Consider the following 25,535-nt stretch of genomic DNA (forward strand, 5'->3'; position numbering starts at 1 on the left):
AAGCAAAAGCTTATGTAGGAATCATTAATAAAAAAAAATAAAAAATAAATTTGGATGACATACTTCATATATTTTCTGATTTAGGAGGTAAATAATTTTATAATTTTCTATGAAAAGGAAGGGTAATTACCGGCAGTCTAATTAGAAAGGACAGAATTTGCGGAATCTAAATTACCGGCCAAGATTAAATAAGGATGCCTCATCACTCAGTAAATAAAAATAGCTGCTAGTTAAAAGCTTTTATTTAACTCGTTTTAGAAATAATCAAATCTTGCAACTGCTATATCTTTTGATCTATCGTATGAAAATCAATGAAATTTAGTACAAGATGTAACTTCGATGACAATACAGCACCACGGTGTCGGAATTTGATATGACCCACCCCCACGCCAACACACGCTACCCCTACGCTAAATTCATGCACTTAGTTGAAAATTTTCATTTCTCATGAACTATCGTATGAAAATGATTGAAATTTGGTACACGTATGTAACTTCCACGTGTAAAAAAAAATATTTTTACCTTTTTTTTTTGTCTTAAATAAATACAAAAATATATTTGATTACATATAAAAAATTATTTTTTAAAAAAGCTTTTATTTAACTAATATTAATATTAACATTAAAAAAAAGGAAACAAATTAGAAAAACCCTTTAAAAAGTAAAAAATAAGAATTAAATCAAATTGAGAATTTCAAACAAAAAAATATAATATAATAACAAATATAAAAATTCACTAAAAAGTAAAAAATAAATTATATAAATATCTAATAAATAACCAATAAATAAAAAATAAATAAATGTAATAATTATTAAATTTTAAAATTAAATGTAATGAAAATATTTAGTTAGACAAAAGCGTGGCGCAGTTTTTACAACAATGTTTTCGAGTAAGTATTTATAGACATTTGCTGTATTTTAAAATATATTTTTTGTTTAATGAGGCTGTTTAGTATGTATATACTTTATTTATCTGTAATAAAATAACTCAAGTTTTAATTCTTTGATGGTTCAAATTTGCACCGAGATAACCTTTAAGGATTAATAAGATTAAAAATAAAAATTAAATTTAGAAATCTTGCACAAAGTTATTATATTTTGACGGTAATCTGAAAAATTATTAATTATTATCATTATTATAATTGTAATCGTAATTATGAATTCATTAAATAAAAATTCATAATTAATTCAAATGAAACTTTTAACGGGAAGAGTTCATTCAATTTGGCTTAGATTACAAGCAGAATTCGAAGATGAACTTCAACTATGTGAGAGCACGTACAAAGAAAGCGAGTGGGTGTATTATCCCAGATTGTTACTTGTAGCTAGTCAGTCTCAACTGGAGAGGTTCCAGCAGACCTTTCCAACTCCTCGCGTCGTTATTGAAAATGAAAATGAAGATTAATTGTTGTAAAAATAAATATTGTGTTGTTAAATAAATTATAAAAACTGCGTCACGCTTTTAATTAACTAAATATTTTCATTACTTTTAATTTTAAAATTTAATATTTATTACATTTATTTATTAGATATTTATATAATTTATTTTTTTAGTTTTCAGTGCGTTTTTATATTTGTTAATATATTATATTTTTTTGTTTATATAATCAATTTGATTTAATTCTTATTTTTTTACTTTTTAAAGGGTTTTTCTTATTTGTTTCTTTTTTTTAATGTTAATATTAATATTAGTTAAATAAAAGCTTTTTAAAAAATATTTTTTTATATGTAATCATTTATATTTTTGTATTTTTTTAATAATTAAAATCATTCCAATTATTCCTTTTTGTTTTATAAAAATAGTACAGTTTTCTCAAAAACATTTTCTAGAATGTTTTATTTTAAATTAAAATTTATTGACGTTGTTTTAGCCTCTAATAGTTGAGGGTTTTTCTTATTTTACGCTTTACCACATTCATAATTATTTCTTTTTTACGTTATCTACATTATAAGAAAGTGTGAGAAGATTATTAAAAAAGTCAAAAAACTTTGAAAATATCAAATGGCTTATGGTGCTACAGAATAATAATAAACTTAATATTTAATAGCAGAAAGTTATGTATGTATAGTACATACTAAACTTGTTTTTTTTTTTAAATTATAAATTTTAAAATTAAATAATTTATTGTAATTCTTTATTTCAATTTTATTTAACTTTCTGATAAGACCATTAAAAAGTATGTAATTCTCCATTATAAGAACTTTTCATTTTAATGTACTTATCTGTATTTATTTTACCTACGATCGATATCTGTTTGATAGCAACATCGGCTTCACAGGCTAGAGTGATGTTTTCATATCCTACCGCAAGTGTACAATTAATTTAATAAGAGTGAGTTGCTCGCTTGTTTATTAAAGTTAAGACAACAGTTTACTATGGCTTCACTTAACACTTCAGTACCTACATGAGCGCATGCCTTATATTTATTGTAATGCTAATCATTTCAATGCGACCTGTAAATTAACTTTCTAGAGAAGCTCATTTGTTTGGAGAAATTAAGCAAGCCAAGACGATTAGTTCATTGGGATCTAATACACATGTGCACTTATTGGATTATTTCCTTCTACCAGAGAAATCTTAGATCTTTTTAACAGAATAACTTGTTGATCTAAAAGCGACTGAAACAATAATGTTTTACTCTTAAAAGTGTAAACATATATTTTTTTTATTGCTCTCGATGGAGTAGAGGATTCATTGAAGATATCAGACAATTTGACACCGTTGAAGAAATTTTATATAACTCATTCGTGAGAATATATGTGGATTAAAAAGAAGTAAAACAGCAGACACCATTTTTCCTAGACCTAAAAAACAATGTTCTTTAATCCAAAAGGAGAAAGGGTGCTAATATACTTCTGTTACAGAAAAATTAAAAATTTTAATGATAATTTACTTAAATTATTATTATTAAAATGCTAATTTTACACCTGTTCGAATGTAGAGAAAGTGCTTTTTCTTTTATAAATTTAATTTACTTGATAACTTGGAAATGTTTCGTAGTGACTGATTGACGAAAAAACGTGTGAAAATACTACGTTAGGTTAGTTGAAAAATTTAGGATGGGATTATCCCGGTGGTTTCCAAATTTCTTTAGTTTTTGGACCCCTTGTCCCAAAGTGCACTACTTCAAATTCTTAGTCGCACACTTTGTGAAATAGCCAAAATAATTTTTGCAAGGGATGTGTAAAAAACACATTTTAGATCATAAAAAATATAACTGAATTCATTCAGTTACATTTTTACACTGCATTTTAAACATTTCATTACATATTTATATTCAAGAAAAAATCTTAAACTGAACACAGCCCTCTCCACGTTGATTTTCGCTCGATACTTAGATTTTATCTCAGCACCTGCCAAAAACCCAGCTTCGCACAAAAAAGAAATCGCAAATGAAATTAAAATTCTCTGAGCTTTACCATTTAGGAGTGCATATTCATCTTTTATTGACATTCACAATTTCATGCTGCTAATTTTTATTTTCAACATATTGTCACAAGACAATTAATTCATATTCACTTCTTCTGCAACGGTAAATTCAGATGGAGCAGTAACATCAGTTACTGATGTACATCCAAAACAGATATCAGTTTTGATATTTATGGATTTTATATCTCGAGAGAGATCAACTTCAATGAATCAGTAAGGAAAAATATGCTTTGCCTTCGTGTTTAATCATTTTTATTTTCCATAACTTTAGTTTTTTTATGAAAGCTAAATTTTTCTTAAACCACTTTAAAATGTGCATGTTGTTTTTCTTTAGGAAAAGAGTTAGAGCATTAAGTCTATCTAAAATGTCACATAAATATACTGGTTATCAAAAAAGTCTTCATTCACAAAATCTTTTGTATAATTGTCTTCCTCATCTTAAAAAAACCATAAATATCTTGCCGCAGTTCAAACGTATGAGGCAGTTAATTACCACGAGAAACCCATCGCAAAGTGTTGTAGCAGAACAAAGGTACGTGTTAGAATCCCACATCTTCACGTAGTTTTTTAAAAAATGTTGCTTTCAACGGCCGAGTTTTTATAAAGTTTATTCCGTTCACTACATATTTTATTATCTCGTTCATTATGGGACCGAGATATTTTGACGTGAGTGATTACCTGTAAATAATGCAGCTTGTCCATAGTTCTTTAGAGGCTTTTCTTTAAATAAAAGTCTGAAATCCTCGATAACAGCCAGAGATAAATAAATAAATCTTTATTCTGATCGATAATTAAAAATACATTAATATAAGATAAATTGTAAGTATAAAAACAAATAATAACATAAAAATAGATCTTTTAAAGTAAGTTCTTATTACGGGGATTATTTAAATATAAATGCACGAAATAATGTTAATGTTAAGTACATTAAATATAAATAATATGCCTATATTAAAAATTATTTTTGAGCAACGAGATGGAGATAAATCGTATATTTATAATTTTTTTTAAATTAGTATTATTTAAAAATTCAATAGAATAATATTGTTATAATCAAAGAGGATTTTTTTTTAATCGTATTTTAAATAGATTTATGGAAAGATTTTTCAAACGGTTTGGTAATTTATTAAAAATGTCATCAGTAGCATAATAACCCACTTTCTCATAAACCGAAGTATTATGTTAAGTTATACGAAACCAGTTCATTGCCTACTTTTTGTTTGACCCACCGGATTGGTCTAGTGGTGAACGCGTCTTCCCAAATCAGCAGCTGATTTGGAAGTCGAGAGTTCCACCGTTCAAGTCCTAGTAAATCCAGTTATTTTTACTCGGATTTGAATACTAGATCGTGGATACCGGTGTTCTTTGGTGGTTGGGTTTCAATTAACCACACATCTCAGGAATGGTCGAACTGAGCATGTACAAGACTACACTTCATTTACACTCATACATATCATCCTCATTCATCCTCTGAAGTATTATCTGAACAGTAGTTACCGGAGGCTAAACAGAAAAAGAAAGTTCATTGCCTAACCCAACGGGTTGGTCCAGTGGTTAACGCGTCTTCCCAAATCAGCTGATTTGAAAGTCGAAAGTTACAGCGTTCAAGCCCTAGTAAAGCCAGCTATTTTTACACGGACTTGAATACTAGATCGTGGATACGATCTTTTGGTGGTTGGGTTTCAATTAACCACACATCTCAGGAATGGTCGAACTGAGCATGTACAAGACTACACTTCATTTACACTCATACATATCATCCTCATTCATCCTCTGAAGTATTATCTGAACAGTAGTTACCGGAGGCTAAACAGAAAAAGAAAGTTCATTGCCTAACCCAACGGGTTGGTCCAGTGGTTAACGCGTCTTCCCAAATCAGCTGATTTGGAAGTCGAAAGTTACAGCGTTCAAGCCCTAGTAAAGCCAGCTATTTTTACACGGACTTGAATACTAGATCGTGGATACGATCTTTTGGTGGTTGGGTTTCAATTAACCACACATCTCAGGAATGGTCGAACTGAGCATGTACAAGACTACACTTCATTTACACTCATACATATCATCCTCATTCATCCTCTGAAGTATTATCTGAACAGTAGTTACCGGAGGCTAAACAGGAAAAAGAAAAGTTCATTGCCTGATTTGGTGAAGGTGAATATAGTTTTTTTTTTGTTTTTTGAATATGTGATTATTTATTTTTAACAAAGATTGCACATTTATAAATGTAAACACGAGAATAAGTTAAAATTTTATTTTTCTAAATGTGGTCTATATGATTCATTCTTATAACGGGCGCCAGATAATGATCTGACAGCCTAGTTTTGCATCTTAAAACCTTGTTCTCACTTTCTGAGAGAGTCCGAAGAAATGACATTATACTGCTAAATGAAATCACCCTGCTTTCTATATCTTGAAGGACCTAAATTGTACATGAGTATTCTTACCGGAAAATGAAATTTTAACCACTTGTTTACATTTTGTAAGGTATGACTTTAACCAATTCTAAGCAACTCCTCTAATACTATAGCTACTAAGATTTTTCATCAGTAGATGTGTAACTAAATCGAATGCTTTACTGAGGTAAAATGTAGAAAAAACTTTCAGTATAGACACACCAACGCATTTAGTCCAATCCAAACTCATTTCGGATATGAAAGTATCAAAGATCTTGAACAAGTCTTGAGCGTTTGCACTAGTAGTAACACTTTTATCGACCAGATAATATTATTATTCCATTTATAAACCATACATAACTCAAGTGAGCACCATTAATATCTATGTCTTCATCCATGTCCAAGCCAAATTCCTTCCCTTTAATGTATCAATTAATTTATCATTAAAGTCCTCCGCTATAAGCTGTATTCTGCAGCTGATGGTGCAATTTGAAAAGACACTTTTCAAAGTATCTACCCAGCAGACTCACCGATCATAACGTTCAACATACCTATAGCAGCCGATAGAATGAGTTCTGAGATTGTACGGTACATCTTACATTTTACATGCTACCTTGTAAGATGTTAGGAGAGCATTCTTTGGTATCGATACTTGCTTAAAAAATTTACTACATTTTTTTTTATTTAACACTTTAGCTTCCTGCTAAAGTAGTCACGAGATTTAAAAGTTACAATGGCATGAGCGGTTTATGAAAGGCGTTTGAATTTACGTGGTAGATGCATTCTGGTGAAAAATATTTTATCACAAAACACATTATGAGCCTCTCTTCACCGTTCTTCTGTGGATGAGAAGCGCACTAAGATGATTTTTAGTCTCCTCATTGTCTGGTCAACTTTGGATATTCAGCAAAATTTGAGAAACCATGGCCGAATAGTTAATGATGGACGAATTTATGATTTTCCTTGCTAAAGAAAGAATTTCAGAAGGGTGTGGAGTCCCGACTGGGTTTCCTTTGTTTTGTTTTCATTTTGTTTTATCTTTTTTTTGTTGAATTTTTTGGTGAGCTCACTTTTACCTATTCGGGTAGTAGGTTTCAGTTCCTTCACTCGATTTTCAGGTAATCCAGTCTTGTTTAAGACTTCAATTGAGATGTGTTTCTTTTTCCACGAGTTCACCTTAGTTAGTAGTACACTGATGGGAATGTCGCTTGTGGCATTCGCATCGGTGGCATCCTGGACGAGGCGAGACTGAAGTATCTCAATCGCTGAGGTTTTTGAAGATGATCTCCGGTAAAGGAGACTCCCATATCCTCATCAGGTAAAAACTATTACGTTTAGGTACGGAGAGGTTGGCGTGGCGACCGGAAACGTCACATGTTTTCCCCTACAGGGTCTACATTTTGCTTCTTCATATTCTTCCCACTGGTTGTTTTTTTATTTTCAATTTCATAACGCTTATTACTGTTTAGTAGAAACCGAACCTTTTTTAAAAATGTGTATGAGAAAAAATACTTCATAAACTTCATTTTATTTGAATACAACAATATTACGTTAATACAGACTCCAGAAAGTAATTCAACACGAAACCAACATTTGTTTATGTATACAAAGTCATGGAAAATTCTAGAAATTACTAAAACAATCGACAGACTATTGTCCCATTATTTAGTAATCACTTACATAGGCTTCTGCAAATAATAACTTAGTGGTGCACTAGCTCTGCTAGATGTCAGGTCCTATGAGTTTGAATTGAAAATGGAAATATAATTTAAGAAAATTGTGTCCTATTTCGCTGCGTCTCTGTGAGGAAGTTGCGGCTTCGCATTGCGGCTAGATGTACTCGTTACGATTTGGGAACCATTGGTTAGCCGAAGGGCAATTAACTGAAAGGATGGAATTTAGACATGCTTCTCACTTTCGGGTAATCCCATATTACTACTATCCGTAACTAGAAAAAAAAATTATTTCCAACGAAACGGTACATTAATTAAATAAAATAACTTTCCCCGAAGAAAATTAAGGGAATAAATTTACATTGAATCTTACAATATTATTATATAAATTATTCATCATATATTAATATTTTTAATTTTGCCGCTTAATAATTCTATACATTGAGGACTAATTCTCATTGCTATTTGATAATAGATTTTACGATAATTATATAGATTTTAAAATAATATTTATTTTATCTTGCGTTATTATTTCGTTTTTAAGTAGACACTAATCTTCTACTTAACTGCATTAGCTATATGACACATAACTGTTATCTGCGATATAGAAAAGAATATATTGTCTCACATCCAGACATTAATGAAATAAACTTTCAGCATCTAAACTTTCTGAGAAAAAACATTTCACTTCATTTTTCTACGGCAACATATAATACAACGCAGTTTCTGTTGGTATTTGTGCCCCGGCAATTTAGAATTTAGGTCACAGGTTACAATATGAGCTAGAAAGGGTTTTTTGATCCCGTGCTTCAGTCACATACGATGACAGATTACTCAATGTCAGTTCTCTAATAATGAATTCATCATATAATGAAAGACCTGGTTGTTAATTGTAATTAGTTTGAGCTTAAACTGTACGGTAGTACACGATTCATTAAAAGTAACCGTTCTCTTTGTTACTACAATTCTGAAAATAAAATTATTATTTATTCTAATTCTATTTATTATTACGTTAAATATAATTTATTTTCTTTGTAAAATAATATTACAAACATAAGTTCCTACCCAAAAAAAATCGAACGGTGGATTTAAACTTATATGGACATTTAATAAAAATGTCAGTTTAAATCTGTATCTTTCCCAATAAAAATATGTATTTCATAAAAATTACATTTTATTTTTAAGTAATTTGATAAAAGAAAAAATAATTTTGATGATAAAAAACTTCTTGGTTACAATAGCTAAGTGATTAAGCCAGTATGCATTGTAATTACGAAGTGATTAACTTCATAGATATCATTAAATAATTTGTGCACATTTCTGATAATAGTTGCATTATATGGAATTAAATGATTATTTACATACGATGCATTAATTGCAAATTAAACGGGCGTTGGGTAATATTTTCTCATTCCATCATCGAAAATTATATGTAGCCTTGTTTCACGTCCTTCTTATAATTTCAATTTACTACTTCTTATGTTACACCAGTTTACTATGAGTTAAAATCCGTTAAATTATCGCACATTTTCAGTTATCAAACAGCATTAAATATTGTATTATAATTTATTAATGTATTAAATGACCAATCTATTGTAATAACCAGCTTAACAGATGTGAAGTACAAAGATATTAATAAATAATCTTCGATTTAATTACTATCAGTGTAAAGTTAATGTTAATCAGAAACCGCTGATTATTATATTTCAGTTTACGTATTATTTAACAAAGTACAATGCACCATTACAATGCTTTATTATATGTTTCATTTAAACAAAATACAGATTTATAAAAAGAAGGTAAGTATTAATACTATTATCGTGTAGGGATTGAACTTGGCTATTTGTAATTTCGATTATTTGGTTTTATCTGAGTAGGCAGGGGTTTAAAACCAAGGACCGAATATATTAATATAAAAGTAATACCATAAATAAATAAATTTAAATAATATTATCGTTATTATGGTTATAATAAATTTGAAAACAAGATTACCGTTCTACGATTTATTTATTTATTACCGTTCAAAGTTATAAATCTGTGTTATTTCGTTTATCAAAAAACAATCAACTGTAGACACTGTGAAAAATGTACATTTAAAAAAACCATTAAATTAAAAAAAGGAAGAAATAAAATAATTAACAAGTAGACATTACTAACGAAAAACTAAAAAAAGTTTTTTATATAAGTTTCTTTTCCTAACATTTATTAATAAAAGATCAGAGTAAAAAAATGTCATCAACTCGTGCTGTGATAACCACCCCTAATATAAAGTGTAAATTTGGCTAATAAATGTCTAAACCACTTTAATCTCTAATTCAGATTGTCAATCACTGTATAATGACGCCGCCTTCAAACTTTAAGTTTGAATTGATAAAACTCATCTTAAGAGATACGAAGATAGTATGAACCTTCTTCAATCGATCAATTATATGTTATGAATATGAAATAAATATTAAAAACACGACTATAAAAAAAAAAACATTGCTGACAAATATTGATCATTAATAGAGGATAATTAAAAAGCGTGCGGGTGACAATTTTGTATATAGTATTTGAATGTACAATAGTATAATTTTATTAATTTATTTAAGTATATATAAATTTATAAAAAACATATTTATGTAGCTTATTATGACAATCCCAGTAACGTTAAGGATTCCAAGGAAGACATAATCTAAATCAGTTCAGCCGTTGAGCTACGGTGGAGCAAATATACATACATATACCCAAAATACATTACATTCCTTTTTGGCAGTTCTCTAAATAAGGTCCATTTCTGAGTGTATCAGCTAATTTTTGTTCTGGTTTGGTTTAATCATCATTTGTTTCAATCCTACTCTGAAGCGGAAGAGCAAACAATAGAACATATTGTTACGGAGTTCCCACTTCGAGCGTTTGACGGTGATCTGGGAAATCTACATCAAGTGACTCCGAATGCTCTGTACTGGTTGTCAAATTTGGTCATTTCCATCTGATTTTGGATACTTTGTATAATTGTAAAACCATACGATACACACACACACACACACACACACACACACATATATATATATATATACCGTCATTTGTATTATACTAGCAAATACCTCGTCTGAATTTTGAAAATCAGAAGATTGATTGCGAAGATATAACATTTCCGAATAAACGAGATTTATCTCGGTTAGATCGAGAGTGTACCTGATGCGTGTGCAATAGTTAGCCCCCAACCTACTAACAAATACCCCGTTTGAATTTTGAAAATCGTACTATTGTTTGCAGAGCTATAATAAGAGCACCCCACTGCACCTTCCAAAACAACGCTTCAGGTATTCTTGTAACCAGTTGATGGGTGACAATTGGTCTACCCTCGCACGAGGTGTTTGCATCACCTCACCATTCTAGCTTCACACGCAGTCCCCACGGGAAGCACATTATTATTAAACAGTTTTTTTTTTTAAATTTAATATTATTTTATTTATTTTAAAGTAAATTTAATTCCACTACTTTTGTAATATTATATTCATTCGATTGATTCGAATCATTCAGTTCACACGGATAGAGGCTCACAGTTCACAGTTTATTAATTCAATTCATTAAAGTTTATGCTTTAGCCGGTAATCTCTACTACTACATATATATGCACTAGAAAAAAGGCGGGCCCTCCGCGAAAATGTTACATGGTTTGTGTTTCGTTACACATGATTTTGTTAAATGATTTTGCCAATTGTAACTAAATTACGTACATGAATTTAGCGTACTAATTGGAACAATAACTTTTACCACGAAGATTCAAAATCCGTAATATCTTTAGCTGTTTCTTGAGCTGTGATTTTTTTAACACAGATCTAACCCCTAATACTTTCCTTTTTTATCCCCAAAACATAAATATAATTTTAGAAAAATCATCGTATCAAGAAGTATAAATCGTTCGAACGAATGAATCATTCGAGAACGGTACATACATATATACACCCTAAATACGTTACACTCCTTTTTGGGCAGTCATGTAAATAGAAAATCAGTTGTTTCGTATGTAAAGATCTTTATCTTCTCCTCTATTTTAAAAAATAAATAAATTGGGTTTTCAGTCAAAACATCCTTCAAGGTCTCCATTGTTTCCTAGGTGACAATACTGGATACAATGCAGTCTCATCAAATGCTATAAAAATTTCACCAATCTGGAAAAGTTAATCTTTTTAATATTGGATTACGATTAGATCAAAGTTACTTTTAATTGAAAAATTTTTAATCGCTATAATTTACAAAATTATTTTAATAACCACTTTCCTAAATGGTAAGCTGACCATTTTTCCGGAAATGATTGATTCCTAATCTCTGTATCTTTGGAATGCACATATTTTTGGAATACCGAATCAAAAATAGTTATCCTGCATTTTTCTTTGGAATCAAACAAATTATTGAAACTGCTTGTAAGCTCTTCAACTTCTCGAACGAAATCAGGAAGAGAGTTTTTATTAATCTTAATATATGTTACTTCTAAATGATTTTGTAAACTCTGTTTTTATAATCAATCTTATACAAAATCAAATCAGTATTATTTATCATTGCTCTTAAAATAAAAAATATTTTAAGTTCTTCATTAACGAATTTATTTTAGTTTTCCTTCCTCTTGCTGTTTGATTAAGAACGTAAACTAATTTTATCTGCTTTAGGGTTCATAAATCTATTTAATGTGTTATCAGGCTTATGAGTTGTTTATAAAATATTTGATAACAACAGATAAAAATAATAATTTAATTGCAGGAAATGTAACTGTTTTAATTTATTATCGATGTTTAATCTTATGATTTTTTTAATATTTATTTCCCTTTTCCTATACGCAGGACAATATGTTATTTTTATCCATGATTTCTCCAATTCTTCTTCTGTATTGTTTTGAAGTAAGCTTACATTGCTGCATTTTTTAAATTTATTATTAAAGTTATCAAAGTTCAAGACTTCTAATTTTTTAATTAGAATAAAAGTTATTAAACTTACCCAATTTATTAATTTTTTTTTACAACATTTTAATTACCAAACTTTACAATTGGACTTTAAGCAAAAGTAGTATAACTTAAATTTTTATATTATTTTGATTTTACTTCATGACAGCTTTCGTCTGGTTTGCGTCTCGTTACTGAAAAAGCAAGAATGCGTCTTCAAATGTTTCTCATGTATCATAGCCGAATTTAAACTATTATATTATACATATTGAACTTTTTAGCCTACTTTATATATTATTAGGATAAGGGAAGAAATAAATTTGCGAAGGAATCTAAAAATCTATCCAGCATTACTTTTTTTTTAACCTCCGGGTCCACAGTGTAGTTATTTCTTCAGAGGATGAGATGAATGATTTGTAGCGTGCGTGAAAATGCCATGCCTGAACGGGATTCGAACCCAGGACCTCCGGGTGAAAGGCCGAGACGCTACCACTCACGCCAAGGACCGACTGTGGCCAGCATTACTCTAATTTATATAATTTTTTTTTTTGTTTTTTAGCTGTGTGACATAACCCAACCCACCGGGATGGTCTAGTGGTGAACGCGTCTTCAGCTGTTTGGAAATCAGCTGTTTGGAAGTCGAGCGAGAGTTTAGTTCCAGCGTTCAAGTCCTAGTAAAGCCAGATATTTTTACACGGATTTGAATACTAGATCGTGGATACCGGTGTTCTTTGGTGGTTGGGTTTCAATTAACCACACATCTCAGGAATGGTCGAACTGAGAATGTACAAGACTACACTTCATTTACACTCATTACATATCATCCTCATTCATCCTCTGAAGAATTATCTTAACGGTAGTTACCGGAGGCTAAACAGGAAAAGAGAGTGAGAGCTGTGTGACATAGCCGGCCTCCGTGGCGCGAGTGACAGCGTCTTGGCCTTTCATCCGGAGGTCCCGGGTTTGAATCTAGGTCAGACGTGGCATTTTGACACGCTATTTGTCATTTATTTCATCCTCTAAAACAATACCTAACGGTGGTCCCGGAGGTTAAAAAAAAGTGTGAAAATCGTATTTAAAATTTGTTATAACTTAGTGAGACGATACTATGAAGTTACGTCTTAGCCATATACATTGAATTTTACCTCATTATTCTATTATATAGTTACGAGGTTAAACTCTTTTTGTTACTTCTATAACGAATAATCAGAACAGAGTTGAGAACTAGCATGGAACATGACAGCATTTTTTTTTTTAATGTATATTTTGAATATATCAACTCATAGCAGTCTATTGCCTGATCTAAATTTAATTAAGGAGGATTGTCTTTAAATAAGAGGTACGAGTATTTCTAAATTAGTTATACAAAAGTAACCTTTAATAATGAAAAAAGTAAATAACTAACGGATATGTTTGATACAGGACTGAATGCAGTATATCTTCAAGTTTCATTTACAAATGTTTAATATACCTTTTGTACCACAGCAGATGTCCCATCAGTAATCAATTTCCTGCCAAATCCTATGAAGCATGTCTTGATATATGGTGGTAACTGTTTGTGTTATCCGGTGCCGCAGCTCGTCTACATTTCCTGGTAGTGGAAGAACAAACATTCTGTTTTTAACGTAACTCCATACAGAGAAGGCACTGGAATTAAATCAGACGATTGTGGAGGGCAGGAAATCATTCCACCACTTCCAATCCACGTCTTACCCTTTTATAATTTTGGCATTAGATAATTTTTAAGCACGTCCAGGAATGTTATGCCAGTTGCAGTTGACTCTGCAAAAGAGAAAGGACCATAAATTTTGAGACAGCTTACAGCAAAAAAATTACCGTACATGTTCGATTATGCGACGTGGATTCCGCTTACCCCATATCCGAACATTATGTTGATTAACTTTACCGTTGGTGTGGATTGTTGCTTTGTCACTGAACACAATTTTATTAAGATAATTTTTGTTCGGTCCCAATTTTGTTTAACCTGTTTACATGAAACACAGCTCGTTTTTCTTTATCTCCTTCACTCAAAGTTTATATCGGTTGTAATTTGTAGGATTAAATAACAGTCGTTTAAGCAACAACCTCCATATTATGACCGTAGGATTAAACAATTCTAAGCTGGCGCGTCCGGTTGATTTAACTGGATTCAAATGAATATCTGCCGCAATTGTTCGATTGTCGATTCAGAAACTGAAGATTTACCTTGACCTTGCATCCTGTGTGATTTACAACTTGTTTCAATCAAACGATTGTAACGTATAATAATAGACTGTCATTGAGGTAGTCGCTATATTTAGTTGTGAATTGTCTCCGAACGGTAGTAGCCGAACTGGAATCATGAAACCATAAACAACAAGGAGCACGCTCTGCACCGGTATACGACCCCGTGATGACTGACGGAATTACTCATTCGCACGTGCTACCAACTGAGAAGATCGGGAATTAACGGTTTTATTTATTATCGAAATTTATAAAAGTACAATGATGAGTTTTTAAGAAAATAATGGGAATTTTTTATTAATTTTGTAATAAATAATGTAAAAGGTTTACTTTGACTTAATAATTACCGTTAAAATCTTAAACGTACTTTCTTAAAATCGATTGTATACCACAACAGGCGTTATAAAATTTTCTTATGCTTTCAAAGGTAGAATTCCTTTAATTAATATCCATAAAGCACTCCGAATAAAAAATATTATGTGTAAATGAATCTCTAAATATAAAACATATATGTACATTTTAACGTTTAAAACATATAAAATAAGTGAGATAGCTTCAATATTAAATACAATATCTGTTTTCGTTTGCTGAATCATATAATGCAGAAGTAGTTGATTAAAATTACATGCAAAAATTATTATTGATATAAAAGAGTTGAATTATTATTTTAAAGATTTTATTTATGTTAATGTAAATAATATTAATGTATTCAATTAAGGTCTGAATAATTATCGAAGTAATATTTGTTGCAAATTTTTCCTTATATAAACATACATTTGTCAAATACAATAACCACGTTTATTTTTGTCATTTGATTTTTGTCCCGTTTCTTTATCAGAAATACAATCCTGGAATGAATTTTGAACTTGGTGGGAGAAAAATAATGTATACGGTAACTTAAAGATATTATAATAAATAAAATTTATATATTATAAAAATGTACGAGAATAAACTGGTGAATGATCGCCCAGCAGTGGCAATGTAACAATTTCATCATTTTAACTGTTTAATGAAAACTGGACTTTAATTATTTCTTTTCATTATTTAAAGAAAATAATTATGAAAAATATTCTAAATCTTATATATATATATATATATATATAAATGAAAGTTTGTTTGTCCCGTATGCGATGAAACTGATTACGATGAAACTTTGGTGAGTTGTGCGCACGCCCCCGAAGGTTTCTGAATTAGTTTGGACCCGCTAGATAGCGCTGGGGGTCGAGATATTTTGAAAAATTCTATTATGGTCCGATTTGGCTAATACTAGGAATACATATTAGTCACGTGAAAAGAAAAATTTTTGCAAAAATGGACCCGCTAGATCGATTATTTCGAAAAAAATGTATTTATGGACCGATTTGGTTCGTAATCAGAATATGTGTTACAAGGAAAGAACTACCTCTGTAAAAAATTGATCCGCTAGATGGCGCTGGGGTTGAGATATTTAGAAAAATTGTATTTATGGACCCATTTGGCTCATATTCAGAATAAATATTAGTTACGTGAAAAGAAAAATGTCTGCAAAAAGTACGAGGTGTGTGAGAAAATTAATGAGATTGGTAACACTGCGAGCGATCTGGCAACGCTGTGTCTACCGGTCTGTCCTAGACCGGTTGTTCATCCCTTCCACATACTCAGTACGAGTTTCAACTCCGTTCAGCCAACACATTATTTTTGACAGCGCCATCAGTGAAGTTGTGTTTTTGTTTTTTGTTACGAAAATGGAAGATTGGAATTTAGAGCAACGTTGTGCAATCAAGTTTTGTGTTAAACTTGGGGAATCCGCGAGTGTGATCTTTGAAAAGTTGAAACAGGCCTATGGGGAACATTTCTTATCAAGATCACAAGTTTTCCGCTGGCACAAATCATTTTTGAAAGGCCGAGAAAACGTTGAAAATCAACCTCGCTAAGGGAGACCTTCAACTTCAAAATCTGACGAAAACGTTGAGCGTGTGAGGATTCTTATGAGATCAGACCGTCGTTTAACAATAAGGATGATGAGTGAACAGTTAAATTTAAACACTTTCACCGTACATAACATTTTGACAGACGATTTGGACATGCGAAAGGTTTGTGCGAAATTTGTGCCGAAAAACCTCACAACAGAACAAAAGGACAATCGAAGAAACGTGTGCGTTGATCTTCTTGAGAGGATTGCCAATGACCAAGAATTCTTCAATAGTGTGATCACAGGTGATGAATCCTGAATATTTGAGTTCGGCCCTGAAACAAAGCGGCAAAGCCAAGAGTGGCACACTCCGTCATCTCCTCAACCGAAAAAATGTTGAATGAGCAAATCAAAGATCAAAACCATGCTGATTTGCTTTTTTGACAGTAGGGGTATCGTGCATAAAGAATTTTTCTCCAGGACAAACTATCAACCAAGTGTTTTACAAAGGTGTACTTTAAAGGCTCAGGAAAAGAGTGATTCGCGTGAGACCAGACATTGCAAACAAGTGGATGCTTCATCATTACAATGCCTCGTATCACACGGCCATTTCCATCAGGGAATGTTTGACCTACGGTTCCTAAACCCCCCTCCCATTCAACAGATTTGAGTCCTTGTGACTTTTTCCTTTTCCCGAAATTGAAACATATCTTAAAAGGACGTCATTTTGGAACTCTGTTAAAAGCCCTACTAGTTGAAGCCTTCCAGCGCTGCTACCAGGAGTGGGAAAAACGACTCCGCCGATGTATAGCTGCCCAAGGAAACTAATTTGAAGGGGATAATATTGATGTTTGAAAAAAATAAAAAATTTGCTAAGTAAAGAGTCAGTCTCATTACTTTTCTCACACACCTCGTACACCCGCTAGGTGTCGCCGGTGCCGAGATATCTACGAAATTGGAAATACGAGTATACAAACAGACTTTCTTCTTCTATATATTAAAAAAGGCAATGTTCGTATGTATGTCCGCTATAGACTAAAAAAACTACTGAACCGATTTATGCGCGGGGAAAAAAGGGAAAAGGGAAATAAAGGGAAGAGAAAAAAATTGGAAAAGGGAAAAGTGAGAAGCAAAAAAGGGAAATAGGGGAAATGCAAGGGTAAATTTCGTGAAGTTCTGTAATGTCTGTTTTTTAATGTTTTATCAAACTTTCAATTGTGTTCATTTAATCTATTTACATACATCTAGCAACAGTGAAGCACTACCGGGTCTGCTAGTACATTATACAATGCTATAACAACTGCTAATGTTACACGGTTTTGTGTCAATACTAATACAGCAATACCGATTCTACGTCAAGGTGAATTTATTGTCTTGGATTGTTAAAAACATTATGACATCATCAACGGAATTTTGGATTTAATTAATTGTGATGTTATCAAATGTATCGTTTTATCCAGGCTGGTTTGCTATGCGAGGCAAGCTTAATGAATTTTTGAGATTCAACCGCAACCTTGATTTCACCTCTCTATCAGTGGTAAAATTAAACCGATTGCTTGAAAAACACATGTTAATTACACGAACATCATTCTCATGTTGATATTTGAATCTCATTTCCTGTAAACTACTAATACGATTGAAATAAATATTTTGATGTAACATGTTTGGATCGACTCCTGAGAACAAATACGAATATATACTGTTTATCGATTTAGTAGTTATAAAATTCTCTTTTTATAATAAAACATCGCATTTCTCAAATAACTTCTAAACATCTTCAGCGATTTACAATTTAAGCTATTAAAATGTTAAATCTATCACTACCATATTTTTATACTTCTGTCCACTTTAACAAATTAAATGTTGGCCCTATATTAATAATTTAGAAATAGTTGAATTTACACTATAAATGATCTAATAAACGTTTAATTAAAGGTGTTTTGTAATAATTGTTTAGTGGAATCACAGTTAACAGACAAATGCACAAATAGATTGCTAATTGTGCACCCATATTGTCTATGAAACGGAAATCAGTGGATGTATAAAGCATTTGTAATTTTATTATTAATGGAACAGATCTGCAGAGTCTTTTTAGTATTTGAATATGTAATTTTTAATAAATTGCAGGCTAAAATCACGGTCAGCCTGATTTATTATATGCTACAAAAATTCGTCTCCAACAATTAATGATTCTTATTTGATCAGTACGAATAGTTACTTTAATGAATAAATAAACATTAAATCTGGATATTCTTACTCTAAAAGCTGATAGCGATAATCTTAAAAGTGAGATCTATGTATGAATTAAGTCTTTACAGTGTCTAACAGATGCGTATGATGTCAGTAACAGTGTCTCTAGTTAAATAAAAATTGTTAATTGAGAAAAAAATGAAGATTATAAGTTGTCCAAACCGTTAGTATAAAAAATTGTTTATTAATAAAATAAAAATGATTGATGATTAAAGACTGATTTTATTACGAACTAAGTTTCCTTAATCTTAGTTTATATCGGTTAATATAATTTCGAAGTTTCAGTGGCTTAGAATGTCTTCTAATATTTTGAATTTTACTTGGATTATTTGACATGATACTTTATAGTGTTCAGTCAATAGCTGTAAAACATGAATTTAAATATAAATTTATACATACATATACATAACAATTGAAATAAATTATGTAACGAGTGTTTCAAAAAGGACGCAATCCCTTTGTATGACGTCGTGAATTTATTAAAAAAATATTAATTTTGATAAAATACTTATACAAAAATGTTAAAATTATCTTTAATAACTTTACAATAAATGTTCAAATTGATTTTCTGTGATCCCAATGCAGATTCGAAACATTTGCAGCCACTTTTCGTAATGTTTTCTCAATAATGTTTGAAATCTCACTTTCAATGTTAGCCTTCAATTCGTCAAGTGTATGAGAACTATTTTATAAACTAAATTTTTTAAATACCGTCAAAAGAAAATTTTGCCGATGTAAGATCTGGTGATCTTGGAAGTCACAACAATTTTGATATCAAACAATAGCCAAAAAATTTCCGTAACATATTCAACGTTTCATTAGCAGTAAGACGCGTTGCGTTATCCTGCTGGAACCGACATTCTCGTTCGTGTAAATCTAACACAGCGATAAACTGTTCGATTAATTTGCGATAAACTACACGGACGATGGAAATATGGTAGAGGGTTAGCTAGTTACCCGAGGAAGTATAGTAGGTATTTGAAATATATTGTTTTTAGGACTATACAAAGACTTTCCGTATTCTACATTCACTTAAATTAAAGAAAAAATCTTATACATATTTCTTTTTATATTACCGGTATATTAAAGATTTTTTTAGTCTTATTTTAAACATTTAAATAAATAGAAAAACGGTGTAAATTTTAGTACAGTTAAACAATTATAGGATTAAAGATGTGAAAATCATACTTTAAAACCCAAAAATTAACTCCCTGTGCTGAATTTAAACAAACCCGTAACATTGGAAAATTTCAAAACTAGCTTTCTAAAATTACTTTTATAATAAACTAATATATTCCATTTGTTTATTTTTAAATAGAGCACAGTTATTTTTTACAAACTAAAGCTATTTTTTATAGGTATATGAAGAATTTTATATCTTTCCATATCTGTAAAAATAATCTACGTCAAAAAAATACATATTTAATTTTGCAATTAATATTTATACGCAAAACTGAATAACAATGAAATGTAATAGTCAAACAAATTTTCATTTTTCGCTCTTTAATAAAGGAAGTTCCTTATGATTCCGTAGTCTGTTTCTTCGGGATATTTTTTGTGAATTTTTTAAAAATTATTACATAATTTCCATAGACGATTTGAAGACATTTTTGTTATCATAATTTTCTTATTAATTGTTTCAGACTAGTGTCATTTTATTTAATATAATTTTGATTTTAATAATATTTTCACGTAGGAAATTAAAAAAAAATTGTTTGGAAGATTTACATTAACGTTCCGTAGAGTTAAACAGTAAATTTAACCGATTTTAAAAGACCCTTTTCACTTAAATTTTTTGAACGTGCTTGTACAAACTAAAAAAAAAAACTCATACATTCCTTTTTTTCTGAACCTTAGCCATGCATGATATTAGTCTTTAGCGTCGTCTCTCTTCATTATTTTTTTGTATTTTTTTCAAGGTGGATGTTTTTCGCGTGGGATATTTTTTATGAAAGGAGTTTAATCGTGCAGGCAGCAATTAGCCAATAAAGATTTTACGGTAAATAAGAATAAAATTTTGCAACTTTAAATCAAACAAATTATATTAAAAGATGATAAAATCGAACAGAATAGTTTAATAATAGTTTTTCAACTCCTTCAAATTTCGATGTTTTTAAGTCGGCACAAAAAGAATTGGCAAGACGTTGGTTTAAATAAACCAACAGGGTTATATCAATAGGATTGGTAAGATAGTAATTGTAACTGAATGTTAGAATAATAAAATTATTGATTTTAAAAGAATTTTATATAATTCGAAATGTAATCAGCAGATCTCAAAAAGGAAATTTTTCTTACTGATGCATTTAAACGCGATAATTTTTTTATTTTTTTAATTTAAAGTAATTGATATCTAAAAAATACAAGATATAATAAAATACTGACAAGTACATTCATTTTTTTATCAGTGAAGATGTATGAACGTTATAAAAATGAAAACAATGAATTGAATATAATGAATATAAGTTATTATAAAAATACATTTATTGTTTAAAATTTCTTTATATCCATGTTACAGGTTCAATAGGACTGTCAGCAGAAATGAACGTGATAAATGGTTCCTCGGAAAACGACCAGCCGCAGTTGAATTTCTGCCTTCTTCCAATAAAGGTAAATTACGCTGAATTACTGTATAAAATCAATTCTAAGTTTGATGTATTTGAAATACATCACACACGCAGATATACTGAAAAAAATATTCACTAAATATTTTTACAACGATTTTTGATCAGATCTTTTTATTCAATTTCATTAATTACGTACAATATTTTAGTTTATTGTGTTGGAAACAACGCTGCACCTTCTACCCGTTTTTTATCGTTATGGCAATTTTGATATTTTAATTTGATTAAAAGCATTTGCAAAAGACCTAGATGAAACCAAAAGGCATATACTTACAATGAAGCCAAGTAAACACTGTTTTTGAATAAATTTATTGAACATACTTCCATTTCGGTTTCAAAATTAAAACTTAATAATATAAATTGTTACTCTTACGAGGTAAATTCTTTAAAAAACCTTTTCTCAAAACAGATTAAATTTTCTGACAATGTTTGTTTATGTAAAACCATTGATAGAAGTGTAGTTATACTTTCATGTTATGCGTAAGTTTAAAATAATTTTACGAATTTAGAATAATCAATAGCTCTAGACACCATTAAACATGAATAATATTAGAAAATTTCCCTTTTTATATCTTTTCTTATTTTAATAATATAATATTAATGAAACAATAATTGTATGAAGCATTAATTATGTAGCAATCGAAATAGTATTTTAAGAAAGAAAAAAAGAACATATTACAATTAGAGCAAATATTTCCAAACGATAAGCACTATATTTACAAAACTAAAATCGATATTAAAATGTTTATAGTTTTTGTTTTAATTCTATCAATATTTTTAATGAAATTCTTAGATGATCCTATGATGAAAGCTAAGAGATTTATTTCTCCAGAAATCCAAGAATTATATGGAAAAAATCATTTATTTTGAAAATGGAAGATAATAAATTTTAATACGCGCGTGAAAGTACTAAATGATATATTGATGATGATTAGAAAAAATATAGATTTAGATTATGAAAAAATATAATATTTACTTAACTATTGCAATACACACGGCTTTCTCGTGTGTAGTACAATAGTACTTTAAAACAAAAAAATCTATGTTGTTATTTCTTGTACTTTTGTACAGTTAACACTGTTTTTTTTTTATCCAAATAAGTTGTAATCTAAAAGAATAAATGAATCGTAATGACAAACTTTGACTAGGGCTATTTCTTTTTTTCAACTAAAAAAGTTTATAAGTTTGGGGAATTACAGTTTTGGAGGTATCACCAGCATGCAGCTCCAGGGTTAAAAAGAAATTATTTAATCAGATATTTTTTTACTCCAATACTACATATATTTTTAATTCAAATTTTATGCGTATATTTTTTATAGTGATAAAATAAGATATTATTATTTATTATAAATGACCTGTTGAATTCCCTGCATGTACATACGATCTGTATACTTTCCTTGTGTTTTGAGAAATGTTTTTTCAATATCGAAAAAATTAAACATTTACATTGTAGCGGTTTATGCGATAAAAGCTGAACACTTTTTTAAAGTAAATTGAATTAAATTTTTTTTGTAGTGGAAAAAATGTAAAAAGATTATTTCAGTGGACATTTTTGGAAGGAATCTGTTAATTAAATGTGCTAATTATACACTTAAGACGGCAAACACATTCGTTTTTCGCAATATCTCGCCACGCACTGACTACGCAAAAAGGAATCCCCACTACCTCACACTCATACATCAACATACATCAGCATGCAACAAACATGAATCCGCAATTTGACACGCGCACACACACACACCACGATACCAAACAAAATGTATGGTTTAATAAAACTAATAATGATAGAGCCTATGAACATCTAGAGATCAATTACAATTCAGTACGCGAATAAGAATTTTGCAAGATTGATGAAGTTTGCATGAGCTTACGCAGAAGGTTTGATAGTGTTCTGGCGGTTCTACCTTCTTTCTTTTTAAAGTTGGATTCGGTAATGCAAAACATCGTATGAAATGTTGTGAAGGTGTGTTGATTTCTTATGCATTAATTGGTGAGTAGTTGTGGTTTTTCAGGGGTTGATCTAAATATCCTGCAGTTTTTGTGGCGCTGAATCCTCCATAACAAGAATGATAGAAATACGGACAATAAGGTTATCACGCTCACGAATGACCTGTGTAGTTTTTCTTATCACTTGCATGTCAGCAGCCTCAAACGAAACGTATGAAATATCCTCTACTTAACATTTTACTAAAATGGAATAGGTTTTTTATCAACGGGATATTAAAAAGTATAAACATCGCAAAATATCCTTTTTTTAAATGAAGCCTATTTTAATAAATAAATTGTAATACTAATATTTTACTAAAACTTAGTATTTCTTTAAAATATTGCTTTGATCCTGTAAAATTAAAAGACAAAAAGTTATGTACTCGCGCACGCGCGTATGTGTACAGACGCACACAGATACAGTGCTGGGCATGGTTATGCACTGCCCGCGTTCAAGTTCAGTATAGCTTTGATGTGAAAAGGGAAGACAATGTGTACAAAAGTTAACGTATCGCCTACACTAATAATATTCATATTGCAAACATATTTCATGGGAATACTGTACAATTATGTTAGATGCGTAAATGATTTAAGTAAATTGGCAGCAGTTAATACTACACAGTTTTAGTAAAGATTTACTATACAAACACACTCCGCTACTTTATGACACTACAATCTTTCTATCTCCTCCGAGTTTGGAGCAGACCAGTATTCATGAACAAAATAAAAATGGTTGGGCGATATTAAAAAAGGTCTTTAGCAATTAAAAATGTGCTTTTTGAGTATTTAATATTCCAGAAAGGATTCTATTAAAATGAAAATGAGTTATCAGAAACCACCTTTGGTTCTAAATACTTCTTTACAACTGTAAATATATGTATATAATTATCTATTTATTTATTTATTTATTGTAGATCTCTGCATTCTTTGTGAGTATGTTCAGTTATCATAGAAAAAATTTTAATTTTACCTTAACAATACCGTTAGTGTTTCATTAAAAACACTTTGAAATTTAAATGTAACCGTTTTTTTATCTCATATGGCAAATTTAACATTTAGACAATACCTTCAAGATTAAATATATTTTGATTAATTTAAAAAATAGATAAATAATTTTTTGAATAGATTACAATTTGCATATGTCATGGAGGTTGTTAATTTTTAAATATAGTTTTACAGAAATCAGAATATTATGAATTATTACTTGATTATCAAGTGCATTATTAAGTTTATAATACGAATTTATAATCCCGCATGTTGACATTATTATAGCCAAAATATTTGTATTTAAAACATTGTCTATTGATTTATTTATGAAAGAATAGCAAGATCAGGTCAACAGGCAAAGCGAAGATTTCTTCAAAACTTGTTTCTTGAAATATAAAACTTTTATATGCTATATAAAACTTTTTATATATGCTATATAATGCAATATATATTTTATATGCTATAAGATATAAAGAAAATATGCTATTAAAGTATCAATTCATCAAAGAACCTTTCGCTAATTAGTCAGTGTAATCATCAGCTTCACCCATTCTTACCTAAAATATTTACGTATAGTTGCATCTATAAAAGCAATAAAGAAGACTTGTTTTTGTTTCTTGTTTTCCGTAGGAGGAGGGAAACGCTGTACCAGCCGCCGCCAGGCCCGCTGTAACGGCAGTGCGGGGCTCGCACCCACTAAAAAAACTCCCCCTCTAGTCGCACAAAGGCCGGACCTAATCTATGTGGCATGTACACAGCCCCCGTGCAACCACCCGGGCACACCTAGCGCCGACTCAGAACAGCGACGACGATGTCCACATGGTGCGATAGACAGACAACGACTCCGAGGAGCTCCTGCCGCCCTCACCAGCTATCTGTGTCGGCCCAGTTGCCGGTACTCCTTAAGCAACCAGAAAACTCCCAGACTCTCCAATCCTCTCCTCTCCCACTTTGGGTTAGAGCATGGTTGTCACTGCCTCAGAAATTCTGTCTCATCGTACTTCGAGGGGACATCATTCCAACGATGTTCCCATCTTGTACATCATCTCGGGTCATCGACAGAGCCCTAAGACCTACCCCATGAAAATGCGACATGTTTAACTGACTACAATAATATCTACCGCCAGTTTAGAGGCACCTCCCAACAAACAACCAGCACC

At 30.6% G+C, this 25,535-nt stretch overlaps 1 protein-coding gene across 1 annotated transcript in view; it reads left to right on the plus strand.

The window, feature by feature from the left end:
- Ret (protein kinase receptor Ret oncogene) overlaps positions 1–25,535 on the plus strand; it is a 387,727-nt gene that overhangs the window by 131,029 nt on the left and 231,163 nt on the right. The window contains exon 3 of the mRNA XM_075354801.1: positions 21,297–21,388. Within this exon, the coding sequence (XP_075210916.1) occupies positions 21,297–21,388 (92 nt within the window). The remainder of the gene's footprint in view (positions 1–21,296; positions 21,389–25,535) is intronic.

Source organism: Lycorma delicatula, chromosome 1, assembly GCF_047948215.1.
Source record: "Lycorma delicatula isolate Av1 chromosome 1, ASM4794821v1, whole genome shotgun sequence".
Lineage (NCBI taxonomy): Eukaryota > Metazoa > Arthropoda > Insecta > Hemiptera > Fulgoridae > Lycorma > Lycorma delicatula.